Source organism: Pseudochaenichthys georgianus, chromosome 13 (assembly GCF_902827115.2).
Source record: "Pseudochaenichthys georgianus chromosome 13, fPseGeo1.2, whole genome shotgun sequence".
NCBI lineage: Eukaryota > Metazoa > Chordata > Actinopteri > Perciformes > Channichthyidae > Pseudochaenichthys > Pseudochaenichthys georgianus.
In genome coordinates this window covers 4,949,049-4,967,713 of record NC_047515.1, presented here as the reverse complement: position 1 = coordinate 4,967,713, position 18,665 = coordinate 4,949,049, and the positions used below count along the sequence as shown (strand labels likewise).

The window sequence follows — 18,665 nt, the reverse complement described above, 5'->3', positions numbered from 1 at the left end:
CCAACTTTTACACAGCTGCAGCAACTACGGGACACCAACCAGCAACAAGCAGCCCTTTGAATGAACTGTGACAAGGTGTTGTTCTTCCCCCCCCCCCCCCCCCCCCCTCTGTCGTCTGTCTTCTGGGAACACTAATAGGCTCCATGCAGGGTAATGTGACCAATTGAATCATCCTCGCCCCGGAGCTGGAGGCTGCAGATCGGAGCAGCACAGAGCGCCGCGCTCAGTCCGGCTCCCACACCAGGAACACGCTCTCCGGGGTGACATCACTTTCTGCTTGGGATTCATCTGGGATTTTACAACCCGTCCTCCAAGGAACTATAGTGACACTCTTTTTCCAATTGCCTCGGCCCCTTTGCCCACTTGGCAGACCTCAGACCAGCTCTTGGGTGAAAAGGTCAGAGGGCCCCTGTTTAGCCCTGACCGCAGCTCGAGGTGAGTACATGGCCCGGCCGTTTGACCAGTCAGATTAGTGATCTGTGTGTGTGTGTCTGAGCAAGGGAAATCAAATATCCCATCATGTATTTTGGTAATTACAATACATTCAGGAACGAATGGATTTCCTAACTATTTTTTAACAGCTAAAAGCCATTTATTTTACTCAGATGTGTTTAACAAGCTGGGACTAATCCAGAATCCAAGTTGATACGACTTGATCAAGAGTAGTTTTTCTATTGCAGACATTTGTATTGTATGATAATGTGGCTTTAACAATGAATAGAAGAACAGCTGCAGATCGAATGTTACATAAAACGTTCTGCACCCCTCCGAGTAGGCGATGAACTTTTCCACAAGCTTGCTCTCTTAACTTCTGCGTTAGCACGAATAGCTAAGAGACAGGGAAAATGGCTGACTAGGCACCGTCACGGGTAGTCATCTTCACTCGGAGATGTCTTTCCTTCAGCCTCAGGGACTTCTCCAACAAAGTGTTGTTTGTTTGCAGTGTGATATCTTTTAAATAAGTCACAGGAATGAAAAACTGTAAATCTGTTCACACAAGTTAATTATACTTACAGTTGAAGTTAGAGATTCAACATTTTACTAATACAATAATAAATGTCAAGTATCAAATATACGCATGTGTGAAAGTAAACACAAATACAGTAAAGGGATATAAGACAAAAACAACACATGATAAATGTATACATTTCTCAATTTATAATCATTTCTAGGCTCAAAAGTTCACGAGTTGGAAAACAACTCATTAAAGGCATCATATACACACTGCTGACAGATGTGTGTCCTTGTCATTAGTGTGAATCCTAAAAAGGCATTTTATAAACCTATTTGCATTAGTAGATAGGTACTTAAGTAAAAGCTATACTGTCATTTTTTAATTGCATTGCTAAAGTTAACAAAGAAGCCCTGTTTAAAAGCAAAGAAGAAATACTAATGCAGGAGTATTGGTACCTTGAAAGGATAACTACAACTTATTTTGAATAGAAGTAGAGTAAGGACATGGTTAGCCTAGCTTAGCATACAGACTAAAAGCTAGCCTGGCATTGTCCAAACGGAAAAAATAGAAGTAGCAACACCTCTAAACATCACTGATTCACATGTAGGATTCAATTGGCTTGATTCAAACTCTGTGTGTTCTTCAACAAGCCAATCAGGAAGGGATGTGGGCATTAAAGCAAATTGAAGTAGTGGCAAAACGGTGGTACCAAAACTTCCGTGTCAGTAACATGAGGTCATTTGGGCCCCAAAATACTTTTCCCATTGACTTACATTGGTAACGAGACATCTGAACACTTGGATAACGCTCATTTAAAACATTGAGTCCTCAAAGTTGTAAAACGGGTTGAAAACTGAAACCACAGTTATTTGGAAACTCCAATTCATTGATTCATTGGACTGAGCCGAGACAGCAGTGATGCTGCGGATTGAAGGCGGGGTTTAAGGAGATTTCGCATGCCCTATTGGCCTAATGTATGTGGGAGATTGCTGAATGATTCAATATCTTATTTTAAGAGGCCAATTGGCTAATGCAACAAGAAAACAACTTTCCTGGGAATAAACCGGCCCGCCTCCTAATGCTTTATCCAGTTCTCTTTATACATCAACTGTCATAGTGTGCAGCTTCCTGGTTTGGCACCAATAACTTTAACTCGCAATTCAAGCTGAATTTGGATTTGCTGAACAGAAGTGTTGGACAGATACACTGACACCTTACATGCACGTGAGCCCCATGTCCTGACTTCCGCTCTGTTGCTTTCCTCAGACATGAGACTAATATTTATATTTGTGTCTCACAAACAAAGGAAGCCTTGCATAAAGAGTCGGTGTGATCACTGACTGATGCAGTGACATGTCTGGCATACTACTGAGGTCCAGCACATGGCTCTCATGTGACCACCTTGCTGTCTCTCTCACCCAGCCACATCACAGAGACGAACATTTTAACTAAATCAAATCCAGACTCACCCGACGCACTCCTCATAACCCTTCTATTGCTTCAGCTTATTCCAAAAGAAATGCTCAGTTCTTCCCCGCTTGGTTCAACACACAGAGTGCTCCAATGTTGATCATGCTGTCCCAATGTAATCATAACTACTGAGCTGATTCACGTTGTTTACATGTCTTACTCAATGAAGACCCGAACCAAGTCACTTTTGCATTTGTGTTTCAAAGTCTAGAAATCTTAAGAATTTCAATAAACGTAACGTTTTTCGTAATGCATACTTTACCAACAATGTTAATGGAAATGTGATCAATCTTTATTTGTACATCTTATTTGAACTGAAGCTCTCATTCTACCTGCTTTTGTATTTTAAGGATAGCTCACAGTGAATGCATGAAAGAAGCACCAATTGCTTAAAAGAATGCATACGTAAAATGCGAGTAGATGTATATTGTAATTGGGGAACAGGAAGAGTGGAGAGCCATGCAGTGCAGTAAGTTTAAAGCTCCCTGCAGATGAAAGACACATTCCTACTCTGCATGTTGCTGTGTTCCTCAGACAGATTCCCAGCTGGGACCTGCTCTAATCTCCTGGCAACAATATTGACATAGAAATAGAAACTCTGACGAGTACAGGACTCTAGCTGTCGCTTCTCAGGACTGCCTCCATATACATCTGGTGCTTGGAGTTCCTCCACAAACATATGTCCTGTTTAAATTAGATGCATGGTGATTCTGTATATACAGCTTAACATTGGGATTTAAAGGAACAGTTTCACATTGTGGGAACTATGTTAAAATGATGCTTAATATTTTACCCAATCCTAAAGGGAAATGTGTCCTTGCTAGCTACTTCTGACCAAGATCAATCAAGAGTAAAAGTATTGTATGGTTTTAAGGTTGATTGGCTCTTTTGGTGCCACTACGTAAATGGTCCATTTCTCAATAAGATTAGAAAGTGATATTCCTTTTGCATCAAGAATGCAGGGTTAACTCAGCTCTGACTTGAACACCAATTACTCGCTACTCACTCATTAACCCTAACCCTAACCCTAACCCTAACCCTAACCCTAACCTCCCCACATTCTGAGAAATCATGCCGCTCTTTATTTCATTGAATACATTTGACAGAAGCCAATCACATTGTGCGATCAGAAAGAAAAGGTGTGCTTGCTAACAGATGATGCCTATGATAATCACATACAAAGGCTCTATAGTAAACAACAACAGACGACAACATGAAAAACCTTTTGATCGAAATGTGTCATTCTAAACAATATTAAAACGTTATTGCAGTGAAATGTTTAAATGTTACTTTAAACGTAAGCCTATTAATACTGCTACCTATACTGTTGGTACATGTGACTACGGTTGGTCAAGTATAGTCCGGCTGTTCCACTGTTAACACACGTCCATGGACTGTTTCCCAGCCTGCATGAATGTGCTCACTACACTGCATTGCAATGGTCCAAATGGATTATAGATTATGCAATCTGCTAATATTTCATACAGATTTTTCAACATTTGCTGCATACATTGCTGTATTTTAAATGTGGGACTCAACTGAGCAATAAAAGCAACTTCAGAGTCTATATTTCTGCTAGTAAAATGCAAAGATTAAAGGTCACCTATTATGCAAAATCCACTTTTTCATGTCTTTTATTCATCAACATGTGTCCCCTCTTCTTCATGTCTCTTCTACATCAACATGTGTCCCCTCTTCTCCATGTCTCTTCTACATCAACATGTGTCCCCTCTTCTTCATGTCTCTTCTACATCAACATGTGTCCCCTCTTCTTCATGTCTCTTCTACATCAACATGTGTCCCCTCTTCTCCATGTCTCTTCTACATCAACATGTGTCCCCTCTTCTCCATGTCTCTTCTTCATGTCTCTTCTACATAAACATGTGTCCCCTCTTCTTCATGTCTCTTCTACATCAACATGTGTCCCCTCTTCTTCATGTCTCTGCTACATCAACATGTGTCCCCTCTTCTTCATGTCTCTTCTACATCAACATGTGTCCCCTCTTCTTCATGTCTCTGCTACATCAACATGTGTCCCCTCTTCTTCATGTCTATTCTACATCAACATGTGTCCCCTCTTCTTCATGTCTCTGCTACATCAACATGTGTCCCCTCTTCTTCATGTCTCTTCTACATCAACATGTGTCCCCTCTTCTCCATGTCCCTTCTTCATGTCTCTTCTACATCAACATGTGTCCCCTCTTCTTCATGTCTCTTCTACATCAACATGTGTCCCTTCTTCTTCATGTCTCTTCTACATCAACATGTGTCCCCTCTTCTTCATGTCTCTTCTACATCAACATGTGTCCCCTCTTCTTCATGTCTCTTCTACATAAACATGTGTCCCCTCTTCTCCATGTCTCTTCTACATCAGCATGTGTCCCCTCTTCTTCATGTCTCTTCTACATCAACATGTGTCCCCTCTTCTTCATGTCTCTTCTACATCAACATGTGTCCCCTCTTCTTCATGTCTCTTCTACATCAACATGTGTCCCCTCTTCTTCATGTCTCTTCTACATAAACATGTGTCCCCTCTTCTCCATGTCTCTTCTACATCAGCATGTGTCCCCTCTTCTTCATGTCTCTTCTACATCAACATGTGTCCCCTATTCTTCATGTCTCTTCTACATCAACATGTGTCCTCTCTTCTTGATGTCTCTTCTACATCAACATGTGTCCCCTCTTCTTCATGTCTCTTCTACATCAACATGTGTCCCCTCTTCTCCATGTCTCTTCTACATCAGCATGTGTCCCCTCTTCTTCATGTCTCTTCTACATCAACATGTGTCCTCTCTTCTTCATGTCTCTTCTACATCAACATGTGTCCCCTCTTCTTCATGTCTCCTCTACATCAGCATGTGTCCCCTCTTCTTCATGTCTCTTCTACATCAACATGTGTCCCCTCTTCTTCATGTCTCTTCTACATCAACATGTGTCCCCTCTTCTTCATGTCTCTTCTACATCAACATGTGTCCCCCTCTTCTTCATGTCTCTTCTACATCAACATGTGTCCCCTCTTCTTCATGTCTCCTCTACATCAACATGTGTCCCCTCTTCTTCATGTCTCTTCTACATCAACATGTGTCCCCTCTTCTTCATGTCTCTGCTACATCAACATGTGTCCCCTCTTCTTCATGTCTCTTCTACATCAACATGTGTCCCCTCTTCTTCATGTCTCTGCTACATCAACATGTGTCCCTTCTTCTTCATGTCTCTTCTACATCAACATGTGTCCCCTCTTCTTCATGTCTCTGCTACATCAACATGTGTCCCCTCTTCTTCATGTCTCTTCTACATCAACATGTGTCCCCTCTTCTCCATGTCCCTTCTTCATGTCTCTTCTACATAAACATGTGTCCCCTCTTCTTCATGTCTCTTCTACATCAACATGTGTCCCCTCTTCTTCATGTCTCTTCTACATCAACATGTGTCCCTTCTTCTTCATGTCTCTTCTACATCAACATGTGTCCCCTCTTCTTCATGTCTCTTCTACATCAACATGTGTCCCCTCTTCTTCATGTCTCTTCTACATCAACATGTGTCCCCTCTTCTTCATGTCTCTTCTACATCAACATGTGTCCCCTCTTCTTCATGTCTCTTCTACATAAACATGTGTCCCCTCTTCTCCATGTCTCTTCTACATCAGCATGTGTCCCCTCTTCTTCATGTCTCTTCTACATCAACATGTGTCCCCTATTCTTCATGTCTCTTCTACATCAACATGTGTCCTCTCTTCTTCATGTCTCTTCTACATCAACATGTGTCCCCTCTTCTTCATGTCTCTTCTACATCAACATGTGTCCCCTCTTCTCCATGTCTCTTCTACATCAGCATGTGTCCCCTCTTCTTCATGTCTCTTCTACATCAACATGTGTCCCCTCTTCTTCATGTCTCTTCTACATCAAGCATGTGTCCCCTCTTCTTCATGTCTCTTCTACATCAACATGTGTCCCCTCTTCTTCATGTCTCTTCTACATCAACATGTGTCCACTCTTCTCCATGTCTCTTCTACATCAACATGTGTCCCTTCTTCTTCATGTCTCTTCTACATCAACATGTGTCCCCTCTTCTTCATGTCTCTTCTACATCAACATGTGTCCCCTCTTCTTCATGTCTCTTCTACATCAGCATGTGTCCCCTCTTCTTCATGTCTCTTCTACATCAACATGTGTCCCCTCTTCTTCATGTCTCTTCTACATCAACATGTGCCCCCTCTTCTCCATGTCTCTTCTACATCAACATGTGTCCCCTCTTCTTCATGTCTCTTCTGCATCAACATGTGTCCCCTCTTCTTCACGTCTCTTCTACATCAACATGTGTCCCCTCTTCTTCATGTCTCTTCTACATCAACATGTGTCCCCTCTTCTCCATGTCTCTTCTACGTACATCAACATGTGTCCCCTCTTCTTCATGTCTCTTCTACATCAACATGTGTCCACTCTTCTCCATGTCTCTTCTACATCAACATGTGTCCCCTCTGTGTAAAGAGATTCTGAAAGTTTCAGGAACAAAGATTCTCTCTCTTTTTGTCCTGATCCATTTCTATAAAAACCTGTCTGAAAATGAGCTGATCAGATGTTGGCTACTTTATGATGTCATGTCGTGGTTGACCATCTTAATGTTAGATTATGGAAATGTGTATTAGGAAGATCAGAAATTGGAAAGAAATGATGAATGAAAAGCCCTTTGTTGAGGACTGTTTTTCATGTTATGTTTCTAAAATTAAAATCGCAATCAATTCGGCAGGAAAGATACATGGAAAGAACGATACTGAAGATTCTGACAGATACGATCCTATCCCTGTTTGCATTGTTGTCATTTCAGGATCATCCTGACTCAACTTGCTTGAGGTCTTCCCACAACCATGACAACCAAGTCCAACAGCAGCGTTCTGGTAGGCAAGCCTTCCTCCTCTCCTCTCTTGGCCACGCCGACCCGCCAGCGCCTAGTCACCAAAGACGGACACTGTGCCCTTCGCCCGCCAATGTGCTCTCCAGGCTCGTGGCGCAGGGCCCTGAGCAGAGCCTGGGTGCTGGCCCTGCAGGACCTGTGGGGACTGTTGGTGGGTCTGCGCTGGAGATGGGTCCTGATGGCCTTCTGCGCCTCCTTCCTGGCCCACTGGCTGCTGTTTGCCTGCCTTTGGTACTTACTGGCCCACCTGAACGGAGACCTGGCTGTGCTAGATCATGATGCCCCCCCACTGGGGCATGTGGTTTGTGTGAAGCATATAACCAGCTTCACCGCCGCCTTTTCTTTCTCCCTGGAGACACAGCTGACCATCGGCTACGGCACCATGTTCCCCAGTGGGGACTGCCCAAGTGCTATAGCACTACTGGCTGTTCAGATGCTGCTGGGGCTCATGCTGGAGGCATTCATCACAGGTACAACTCTCCTCTTACTAAAGCTTTCTCTGAACAAACGCTGGGTCCCAGTTTCATTTATAAGTTCAATGTACACAATGGGAGCCTAACCTCTGTCTATAACAGAAGCTAATCACCATACTGGACATATTTCCTTGACATTACATTTGTAAGTTCATTGTTTTAAAGACGCATGCAATATGTGACATCTGCTGGGCGACGGTTGGTATTATATTTTTACCGAATTATCATCTGTAAGATAAACAGTTCATATAATAGCAGTCTCAAAGCTGTGATTAGGTGTATTATAAAACAAATCACAGGGTGGCTGATCATCCCAATATGAACAAGATTGTTCTGGGGAGAAAAAAGGGAGAAAATGAATCTAGTTTTAAAGAATGGGAGTGCGTTGTTGTGGAAGTTATAACATTCTATTTGATTATATTCTTCTGTTCTATTTCTTTGAAACTTATCTACAGCTGGAAGTGGTTTGATATTTGTAATAGATCGTTTAAGAGCTGCCACGGAAAAGGGGCCCCAGGCTGGCTACTCCTGTCTGTATCCATGCATTTGGGTTGAATGGTTTCTCATTCACTTTAAATATAGAGTTATGCCAGATGGGGTGAGAGTGGAAGGAGATCATTTGAGGTTGAGTATGTGATGTGCTTTACCCAAGGCAGCAATAATATTCAGAACAGGAAGCTCCTTACATATGTTCTGTTCCATACCAAAAACAGGCACAATTGGATATGTGTGTCTGGTATCAGATATATTGAAGCTAGTGGTAAGAATCTTGGGCATCAAGCCCTCTCTATTGTTTGTATATTGAATTGACTGCTGTATTCTGGGTAAACGGGTGTCATGGCAGATAGGGAATTTCCAGCAGGATTGGGGGGGGGGGGGGGGGGCTTAAAGAGAGTATCCAGCTCCTCTTAATGCTATTTAATAACTGGTTATAATTGAGGTTGAATGTATCATTTTGGGTTGCTTGATACTTGGATTACAAGTTATTTAATGGATTTGGTTGTTTGGTTATATGTTTAAACCAATCATTAAAGTAACCAGAAATCTGTTCTGATCGAATGGATGGATGAATGAATGAATGGATGGATGAATGGATGGATGGGTGAATGGATGGATGAATAGATGGATGGATGAATGGATGGATGGATGGATGAATGGATGGATGAATGGATGGATGGGTGAATGGATGGATGCCTAGCTGGCTGGCTGACATGGCTGGATGGCTGGCTTCTGGCTGGCTGCCTGGCTTGCTGCCTGGCTGGCTGGCTGGCTGCCTGGATGGATGCCTGAATGGCTGGCTGGATGGCTGCCCTGCCTGGCTTGCTGGCTGGCTTTCTGGCTGGCTGCCTGGCTGGCATGGCGGCTGGCTGCCTGGCTGGCTTGCCGGCTGGCTGCATGGCTTGCTGGCTGGCTGCTGGCTGGCTGGCTGGCTGCCTGGCTGGATTGCTGGCTGCCTGGCTGGCTGGCTGGCTGGCTGGCTGCCTGGCTTGCTGGCTGCCTCGCCTGGCTGCCTGCCTCCTGCCTTCCTGGCTTGCTGGCTGCCTGGTTGCTGCTGGCTGGTCTGCTGGCTGGCTGGGCTGCTGGCTGCCTGGCTGGCTGGATGGCTGGCTGTCTGGCTTGCTGGCTGACATGGCTGGATGGATCCATGGAGGGATGGCTGAATTTATGGATGACTGGATGGATGGCTTGATTGATGATAATTTTCACATTCTTGCCTATACAGTAGCTGGTTGCCCCTCCTTAAGCAATAGACCGTTCTTGAAAACAACTCATAATTGCAGTTTAATGACCTGATAACATTTAAAACTGGAAGCAATGTAAAGATGGCCACAAAAGCACCATATGGGCTCATATTTGCATCAACTGTTATGTTGGACTTGATATATATATTCACATTGTACAGTACAGCATCTCCATTCCTTTTAATACACAGTATTAGAGAAATGTGATCTTGCAGTGTACAGACGGTAATGAATGGAAGAATGTTTGGTATGTAAACCTCTTCAAGCTCTACCCAGTTCATCACGAGGACAGTTCTAGAAATTGGGGATTTAAGGTGTATGGGTTAGGTTAGGGGAGCTTTGTGTGGGGCACTAGCTCTCTGGGATAACCTTCTAAAAACCCCAAGGAAATACATAACATATTTGTAAAAGCCCTGTTATGAAATAAGGGAAATTAAAAAAAATAATAATAAAAAAACTGGGGGAGTCAGTCCCCGAGGCGCTGGCAGGGTTAGGTTAGGGGAAAAGCGCAGCGCTCCGAAGGGGTTAGGTAAGAAATAAGGGTCCCCTGTCACCATCTAGTGGTGACAGGGGAGAGGCACGGGCACATGCTGCACATGTCTTTTCATCATTAAAACCAATGCTGTAATACATGTTGTGTTTAGACTTTTAAGGGGTAATGTTGTCCTGTTTTTCACATGGGAATTCAAATACTACACCAGAAGGGAGGGAAGGAATGAAAGAGGCGGTTTAAATATGGATGTCAAATATGATGGCAGGGAGAGAAGTAGACAGGGTGGGGAGGGTCCAACAGGTTCAAAGGGTGGAAAGGGTTTAAGATTAGGTAAGCAGGTAGGGAATGGTTAGGGTTTGGATAGAGAGAAGGGAGAGGTTGGAGGGATTAAGGTTTGGAAAGTTAAGATTAGGTGAGCGGGAAAAGAGAGGTTATATTGGAGAGGGGAAGAGTGACATGGGACTGAGAGCTCTGCGCCTGGTGTATCTGCACTTGATGGGTGCTGCCGGGGTGTGATAGCACTTACTGGGTAGGGCAACAGGTGAGGTTAAGGGAGGATAGCCAGATCCAATGATTTGTGGATATTCAGGTACTAATAGGGGAAAGCCCGTTATACTATTAGGTCGGGTAAGCCATACCAGTCAACTCTTTCTGGGTAGGGGGGGCAGCAGGTGAGGTTAAGGCTATTTATTGAAACGGCAGGTACTGGAGGGGGGAGGCCCGGTCCACTAGTGGGTTGGGGGAGCCCTGTAAGTCCTGGGGTGATGGGGTTCCCGTTAGAGTCAAGAGCTAATGGTCTTAAAATGACTCTAAGACGTTTGGTGGGTCTTGCCAGGGTAGGATAGAGTTGGCTAGGGAGGGGGACAAGTAAGGTTAAAGGGGGACAGCCAGATCCACTAATTGGTGGAGAGGCAGGTGTGACTGAAAGGGGGGGGGGGGGGGGGTCGGTCCACTGGGTGGTGGAGGGGCCCGTGTTAGATATAACTAAGGGGGGGCAGGCAAGTTCCAAGGTTGGTGGGGGGGTCCATGTCAAATGAAGATGAGGGTGATGATTAATGGGCCGGGGAGGGAGTGATAGAGGAGGAAGAGAGGGGATAGTGGTGATACCTGAAGGGAAGGCTACGGGGGGTGGAACGGAATAACCGAGGGGGTTCAGGTCGCTGTGGCAGTGGTGGAAAAGAAAGAGGGTTAGAAATGTCCAAAGGAGGGGTAGGAGTGTGGGGGTCTGAAGGGTTTAACAGGGAGTGTAAGGTAGCAATAGATGAAGAGGTGAGTTTCTAATTATAACGTTGACGGGCTGTGTCATATGAGTCCCTGCTAAAGGGAGCCAGGCTGAGACTGAGGTCCTGGAGGATGTTAGTGTAATGTTGTAGGAGGATGTCCAGGTTACGGTTCATCCAGAATTGTGTGTTTTCTTTCACCAGATGTAATACTGCATTATTAGGGGCTGCTGGTTTAATAAATGAAGTTAACAATTGGACTTTCTTAGCCATACCGGGTGGGGGAGACCAGGGTTAGGGTTAGTAAGGTTTCAGTAAGCTTGAGACAAACTAATAATCTGAAAGATAAAGCATTTTCATTGATTACTTAAAGGCTGGACAGAAAACCTTACATCATGGGGATATTTGAGCATTTAATTATTTTTATAAGATGGTATGACATATTTTGTTGGAAGCATACTGACCACTCTAGTCTACAGCCTACAAGGCCTCCACTTATATTCAATCTTGCCCCATTAGTTATCATATTTTTACACTAATACCCACCCATGTGGGCCTATAGCTGTGGCAGGGACACAATGCAGCCAACGAAACAAAACCAATGGCAAACCATATTATTATTTACATTTCCTTAATTTGGTGCCTCTTTTGAGCCTCTAGAACATTTTAAAGTATAATCTCTGCTGTTAATGTATCTTGTGCTTTTTGAGACAAGCATTCTAATTGTTAAAAAATATTTTTTTTAACTTTCAGGTGCATTTGTAGCTAAGATTGCGCGTCCCCAGAAGCGAGCAGGAGCCATCCAGTTCAGCCCCCAGGTGGTGGTGGGCCAACACCAGGGCCAGACGTGCCTCATGCTACGAGCCAGCAACCTGCTGCAGCGACCTCTAATGGACGTAAGAGTGTGCGCCGTGCTCTACGAGGAGCATGAAGGTCAGGCCCTGCACCAAACCTCTCTGGACTTCCACTTGGATCATCTAGGCCAGCAGCCCTGTCCCTTCTTCATCTTCCCACTCACCTTTTACCACCCCCTGGACCGCCGGAGCCCCCTCTATCCTGCCCTGTGTGAGGGCACTTCCAACCATTTTGAGTTGGTGGTCTTCCTATCAGCCTTGCAGGAGGGAACTGGTGACTCCTGCCAGAAGAGGACCTCCTACCTGCGCCAAGAAATCCTGTTTGACCGTTGCTTTGTGCCCGCCTTGGGGCTGGATGCTCGGGGGAGATACATGGTGAGCACCCAGCACTTTGAAACGACCCACTCAAAGGAGCCTTTGAACAAGGAATGTGTTGTGCAAATCAACGGAGATGGCAGCGACAGAATGGAGTGATGCTGCGGGAGACGTCCAATAGGAACAGAGGGCTGTTTCTGAGGGATGACTAGGGAAGGTAACAATGGGGTAGATATGTTTTGTCAGAAGGTACTTGATTTAATTTGGTAAATCTGAATGTGTGTCTTAACATTTGAAATTAAAATGTGTATCAGACATGGGTGCTGCTTTGGACTGCCTCACTCCAATCACTTGAAGTCCCGAGTGGTCCACCTGGGTATTATCTCCCACTGATTTCTCACTTTATATCCAGTTGTGTTTGTTGGATTCATGGGCAGAGGTTGGGTTTTATTTGCCTTGCTCTGGTCATAGGTTCATATGGCAAAATATACTCTTTGAGTTATTAACTGAGAGCCACATTATGGCTGTTGGCATTGAGGGGCTAGATATTTCCATCAGGAGTTGGTAGAGACCAACATTTTTTTATTTATATAGCCCAATAGAGAGGCGAAGTTTCCTCCCTTTCCGGTGGACCTCATGGGACCTTATTTCGGACAATTATGTATTGAAGTCAATGGGGAGAGAAAACGTATCTTTCGATCCCGTTTGAATTGTGCCACGAATTACACATATGATGTTTGTCAATCTTAAAAGATAATTTCCATGTCAAAAATGTCACAGTTTGTCATAAAACTGTTGAAATATAAGACTATGATAAATACGCAACTAGAAAGACTACAAATCCCAGAATCCCGGTCTCGCATGCTGGCTCTTACGGAACCGATTAACTCCCCTGTTGTGTATGCACAGCTCTCAACATGCCCAGACTCGTAGTGATTTGCTCCTCTTTTAATACTTTCCGCCTCGCTCTGAAAGAAAGAAGTGAAATGTTCCAACGTGACGGCCGTCTTGGTGTGTGGTGCGAGATGGGAGATGTAGTTCATTGAGCGGTTTCACACAAAAAAAAGTGTTACTTCACAGTTTTACGACACATTTTATTTTTTTGACTTGCAAAATGATCTTTTAAATTGACAAACATCATATGTGTAATTCGTGGCACAATTCAAACGGGATCGAAAGAAAATCTTTCTCTCTCCATTGACTTCAATACATACTTTTTCCGAAATAAGGTCCCATGGAGGTCCCCCGGAAGGGGAGGGGCTTCGGCTCTCTATGGAGGTCCACCGGAAAGGGAGGGACTTCGCCTCTCCATATCACAAATGTTCCTCAGGGGGCTTTATAATCGGTGCAGTGAACAACACCCAACACCTTACTGAAAAGGTTTGATCAATCATAACACACCTTAACATATTCAATTTAAGAATATGGCTTTAATTCAGAGTTAATCATGTAGTGTGTACATTTTCAAATGAGCCATAAATTAAGTTGTACCAAATACCCCCCTCAAAACTAAAAACCCTGGTATAATGCAAATACATTTTTGCCAAATATGGTTACTGTCATTTTAAGTACGTCTTATCATTCTAATATATGTATTCAAGTATTACTTTTTCTGATAAGTTTGTTTAAACTTTGAGACAATAGAACCACGAGTGTTCCAATCGTTTCCGGGTATTAGAATTAATTCCTGCACCACTCAATTGACAACTGCTTTGGGTGAAGTCCCACTCGCACTGGCCCTCTGCAAAACTACCGTGAGAAAAGATAGTGAGTCACTGTAATGTATGCTCCCTAGTTAACACCTGTTTAAAGAGTCATAATAATATAAGAAGTACCATAATGATTTGCCATGTTAAAATGTTCTACTCTCCAGGCACGTGTTACCTTACAGTTTCATCATGTCTCCTTTCATTGTAGTCAATCATTTGGTGCAGTTTGGTAATGCAGTGCTAGTTCTCATGAGATACTGAAACACATTGAACTCCATTCAAATGTCCATCATCTGGACGTAGCAACTGAGCCATCCATGACTTCTGTTATTACATTTGCTAAAAGACTGGACTTATAGTAAAACAGAGGGAGGGAGTTAAAAAAGGATTTTAAAAAATAAGGAAAAGGTTGCAATGAAGTTTGATTATCTGAACGTTTGAGGTGTCCACAATTGGATTCAGCCAATGCTAACAAACACATTGTTTTTCCTACCAGCTTAGGTTAGTGCTAATAAATAAGTACTTACAAGTGAAGAGGGTTTTGGTCATAGATCCAAGTATTTGGCAACTGTTGTCCTCCCTATGCAGCTAAAGGAAAAGTCAGTTGGATTTATCCTCTGGAGAACGTAAATGTATGTCAAACTTTCATAAGAATTCCTCTTATTGTTTTTGAAATAGTTCAGTGTGGACAAAAACAAAAACAGTCAACAGACGAACATTTACAAATTATAAAGTGTTTTTTTGGAAAACGCCAGGCGACATGGATGTGTCGTAGTCAGAGGGTTAAACACTATTATTGTCCTTAAACCTGTTGTGGATTACATGGCATTTAAGTAGTTCAACAATACATTACACTGGTGGAATTGTTATGTTGTTATGATACTGTGATGAATACTTTCCACTTAAGATAATGATAACTATTTTTGGCACAGAAGGTTACATTAAGTTGCATTAAAGCTAACTTTTTAACTGAACATGGAGTTAGAAGGAATGGCAGTTATATTGAAAGTGTTGAAGGAGCAAGAAATAAAAAGGAAGTGACCGTTTGCAATGACTCATCTGCCTTCTCTCTAAAGGGCATTCGTGATGAATGATTTCCTCTACTGATGTTTGTGTTTTGAAATTCCACTGTCAATGTTAAGCTGCTAAGGTTATCCATTGAAAGCCTTATGGAACAAAGACATCCATGTCTTAAAGTGAGCTATATAACATTAGACTGACCTGCATGAAATGACATATGGCTCTCATAGAATGACTTACTTATGATTTGTAGATTAATGCTTTTATTTTGAAAAATCATTGCTTAAATCTTTATGCAAAAGCTTAAATCAATGTGTTGTGTTCATATTGTACATTCAAATTTGTATAGGATTAGCGAAGAAAGTTAGGAAATTAGGAAGCAGTGTGTTTTTATTTGGAGTATTTCCCTTTAAAGGCTGTTTATATATAGAGAATCACTTTGTTATCTATATGGTTTAAAATAAATCATGTAGCATCTTCAGACATACGAGAGGAATTGTTCCACAACATGTGATTGTAAAAGGATGAGATCTCAATGTATCTCAGATGCTTCAGTGCCTTTGTACAGTGTACATTCCATGAAATAAATATTTTCTAAACAAGCTTTAAAGGGAAGCTTCTTTCATTTAGCTTGTGGACTCCTACATTATTGCTACCGTGGTGTGTGCTGACCTGAATGAGGATGTGCTTCTCCCTGCTGGTGTAAGGTTGGTACACGGCAGGCTTTTCCTGAAATCATCTTTAAATGTGTGACATCCATTTGACCTAATCAACTCCAGATGTACAGTACCATACATTAGGCATACATTACATTCTTAATCACCTTTCTGTCCATCAGATGTGTCCAATGTGTTTCAATACAATAAGGCCTACAACCCCTGAGATTCACAAGCTATTCACAAATATGAAACAGTAACTGCTGACAGAAACCTGAGCGGAAACAGTAAAGTTGTCGAAGCTGAACATTAAAGTGGAATATCCTTATTCCGGAAAAAAGTTAGCACTTGGGTTCCCTCATCTCAAAGTAATTTTTAGTTAACACAAGTATTTCACATTTTGTTTTAAGACAAAGAATAAGTCAGTAAATACCCCACTGTTGAAGGTCTGAATCGTGTGTGTCTTAAAAATCGCAGTTTCTAACAAGTGACTAAATGAGACTGCTAAACATCATCAAGCCAGACACCTATCATGTCGTGAATGACATGATAGGTCTATGTTAGCTTTTTAATTATGTTGATTACATTCATGCTTCACCTATTCTAAAAGTGGTGTCAATATCTGGAGATTGTTTTTCTGAACACATCATGTAAGTATCTTAAACATGTGTTTAGCACGGAGCTTTATTCATCATTTCTGCACCACTCAATGGGAGAACACACTGTCGGGCATCTTCACTTGTTTAATCTTTAACCATTCTAAAAGCTAAAGTTGAAGGACTTGTAGGACAGTTAGTAAGAATACAGACAATTATCTACCATACTTGTTGTTGGATGTAGTGTCACATCTAAGAAATTAAGGAGACGAAGGGCATTAAACTATAACAATATGTCAATGGTGAAGTCGATCAATTCTTAAGAAAATTCAAAATATAATCAAATAAGAGAAGAGAAAAAACAATTCAAACGTCCTCACGTCCTGATTACAGAACACTTCTTTTGTGTGCTCTCTTCATAGAATGCTGGAGTTGCCCTTTCACAAAACAGATTAAAACCACCAACTCTTATTACATTCAAAACGTAATTAATGGCTTATGATACGGTTGCTGTTTGTCTGCTCGTTAATCTGCCTGAGTGTTTTCAGCTGTGTGTGTGATTATGTAAATGAGCTGTGTGGTTGCCCCAACATCATTGGCTGTCCATCTCCTGGTCCGCCTCGGAAGATGGTGATTGGATTGACGTCTCGCAGCGCACAGCCGGCGCACACCTGCTGGGGAGGAGCACAAAGGCCGCGGACTATCACCACTCTGGAGGCTCTGCTGAGGAACAGACGCCTCTCGCTACTTGCTCTTAGAGAATTCTGTTAACTGTGGTAAAACTCGTATGTAGTGTGTAGAGTAGCTTAGTTAGTGTTGAGAGTATAGTTTCTGATGTTGTGACTGTTGCCCTTAGTTTAGCTGTGTTGTGTATAGATTATTCGGTTAGTTGTACCACTGTTAAAGTGAGGTTTTGTTTCGTTCTTTATTTAGTATATTAGTATTTATTTTCCCTCTATGCCTTTAGACTCCTTTTGAGTTCTACTTTTGTTTACTTATAAACTTGTGTGCCCTTGTGGCTCTTTTGTTTGTTTCAGGCTGCCTGCCTGCCATTTTGTTTACATTACATTGCATTTAGCAGACGCTTTTATCCAAAGCGACTTACAATAAGTGCGTTCGACCAACAAGATATAAACTTGAAGAAAACAGAATCATATAAGTACATCAGGCTTCATAGAGCAAAAACATTTCAAGTGCTACTCAACTGGCTTTAGATAAGCCAGTCCTTTATTAGTATATAAGTGCTTTGTTAATAGTTCTATCGCTCGAAGTGGAGTCGAAAGAGATGAGTTTTCAGTCTGGAAGGTGTGTAAGCTATCTGCTGTCCTGATGTCAATGGGAGCTCATTCCACCATTTTGGAGCCAGGATAGCAAACCCACGTGTTTTTGCTGATGGGAACTTGGGTCCCCTTCGCAGCGAGGGTGCAGCGAGCCGTTTGGTTGATGCAGAGCGGAGTGCACGTTCTGTGGTGTACGGTTTAACCATGTCCTGGATGTAGGAAGGGCCAGATCCATTCGCAGCATGCACGCAAGTACCAGTGTCTTGAAGTGGATTCTAGCAGTTACCGGAAGCCAGTGAAGGGAGCGGAGGAGCGGCGTGGTGTGGGAGAATTTAGGAACGTTGAAGACCAGACGAGCCGCTGCATTCTGGATGAGCTGCAGAGGTCGGATGGCACATGCAGGTAGACCAGCCAGGAGGGAGTTGCAGTAGTCTAGGCGTGAGATGACGAGAGCCTGGACCAGAACCTGCGTGGCTTTCTGGGTCAGCTGGGGACGTATCCTCCTGATGTTGTAAAGCGTGTATCTGCAGCAGCGGGTTGTAGCAGCGATGTTTGCAGTGAAGGACAGGTTGTTATCTAGGATCACACCCAAATTCCTTGCAGTCTGAGTCGGGGAAACAACAGAGGTGCCGATGTTGATAGTCAGGTCAAGAGTGGGACAATATTTTCCCGGAAGGAAAAGCAGTTCAGTTTTGTCAAGGTTGAGCTTGAGGTGATGAGCGGACATCCACTGAGATGTCAGCTAGACAAGCAGAGATGCGTGCGACGACCTGGGTCGCTGTTTACCGCTGATACTTAAAATAAATCACTTATTATACCAATACCAATCTGGTTGTGTTTCTTCCCTTTAGTTCCCCTAGCCTAATAGGGAACGTAACAGCTTACCACTACACTGTATTTATAAATGCATTAATTATTTTAATATATTCCTGGTTTATACCAATTACCCAGATGCGTTATTATTTCCATGA

The 18,665-nt window shown here is 42.9% G+C and overlaps 1 protein-coding gene across 1 annotated transcript; it reads left to right on the top strand.

Moving 5' to 3' along the window:
* The first annotated feature begins 203 nt into the window (after window positions 1-203).
* On the top strand, window positions 204-15,902 carry kcnj13 (potassium inwardly rectifying channel subfamily J member 13). The gene is made up of 3 exons (XM_034097947.2): window positions 204-435; window positions 7,250-7,806; window positions 12,018-15,902. Exons 2-3 carry the CDS (start codon window positions 7,290-7,292, stop codon window positions 12,590-12,592), a joined length of 1,092 nt encoding a protein of 363 aa, XP_033953838.1. The 5' UTR covers window positions 204-435; window positions 7,250-7,289; the 3' UTR covers window positions 12,593-15,902.
* Window positions 15,903-18,665: the final 2,763 nt, after the last annotated feature.

Bases quoted from the DNA above. Each gene is read 5' to 3' on its own strand.
- kcnj13 (XM_034097947.2), top strand. From the start codon at position 7,290: ATGACAACCAAGTCCAACAGCAGCGTTCTGGTAGGCAAGCCTTCCTCC. The intron at 7,807-12,017 runs GTACAACTCTCC...TTTAACTTTCAG, and splicing joins GCTGGAGGCATTCATCACAG to GTGCATTTGTAGCTAAGATT.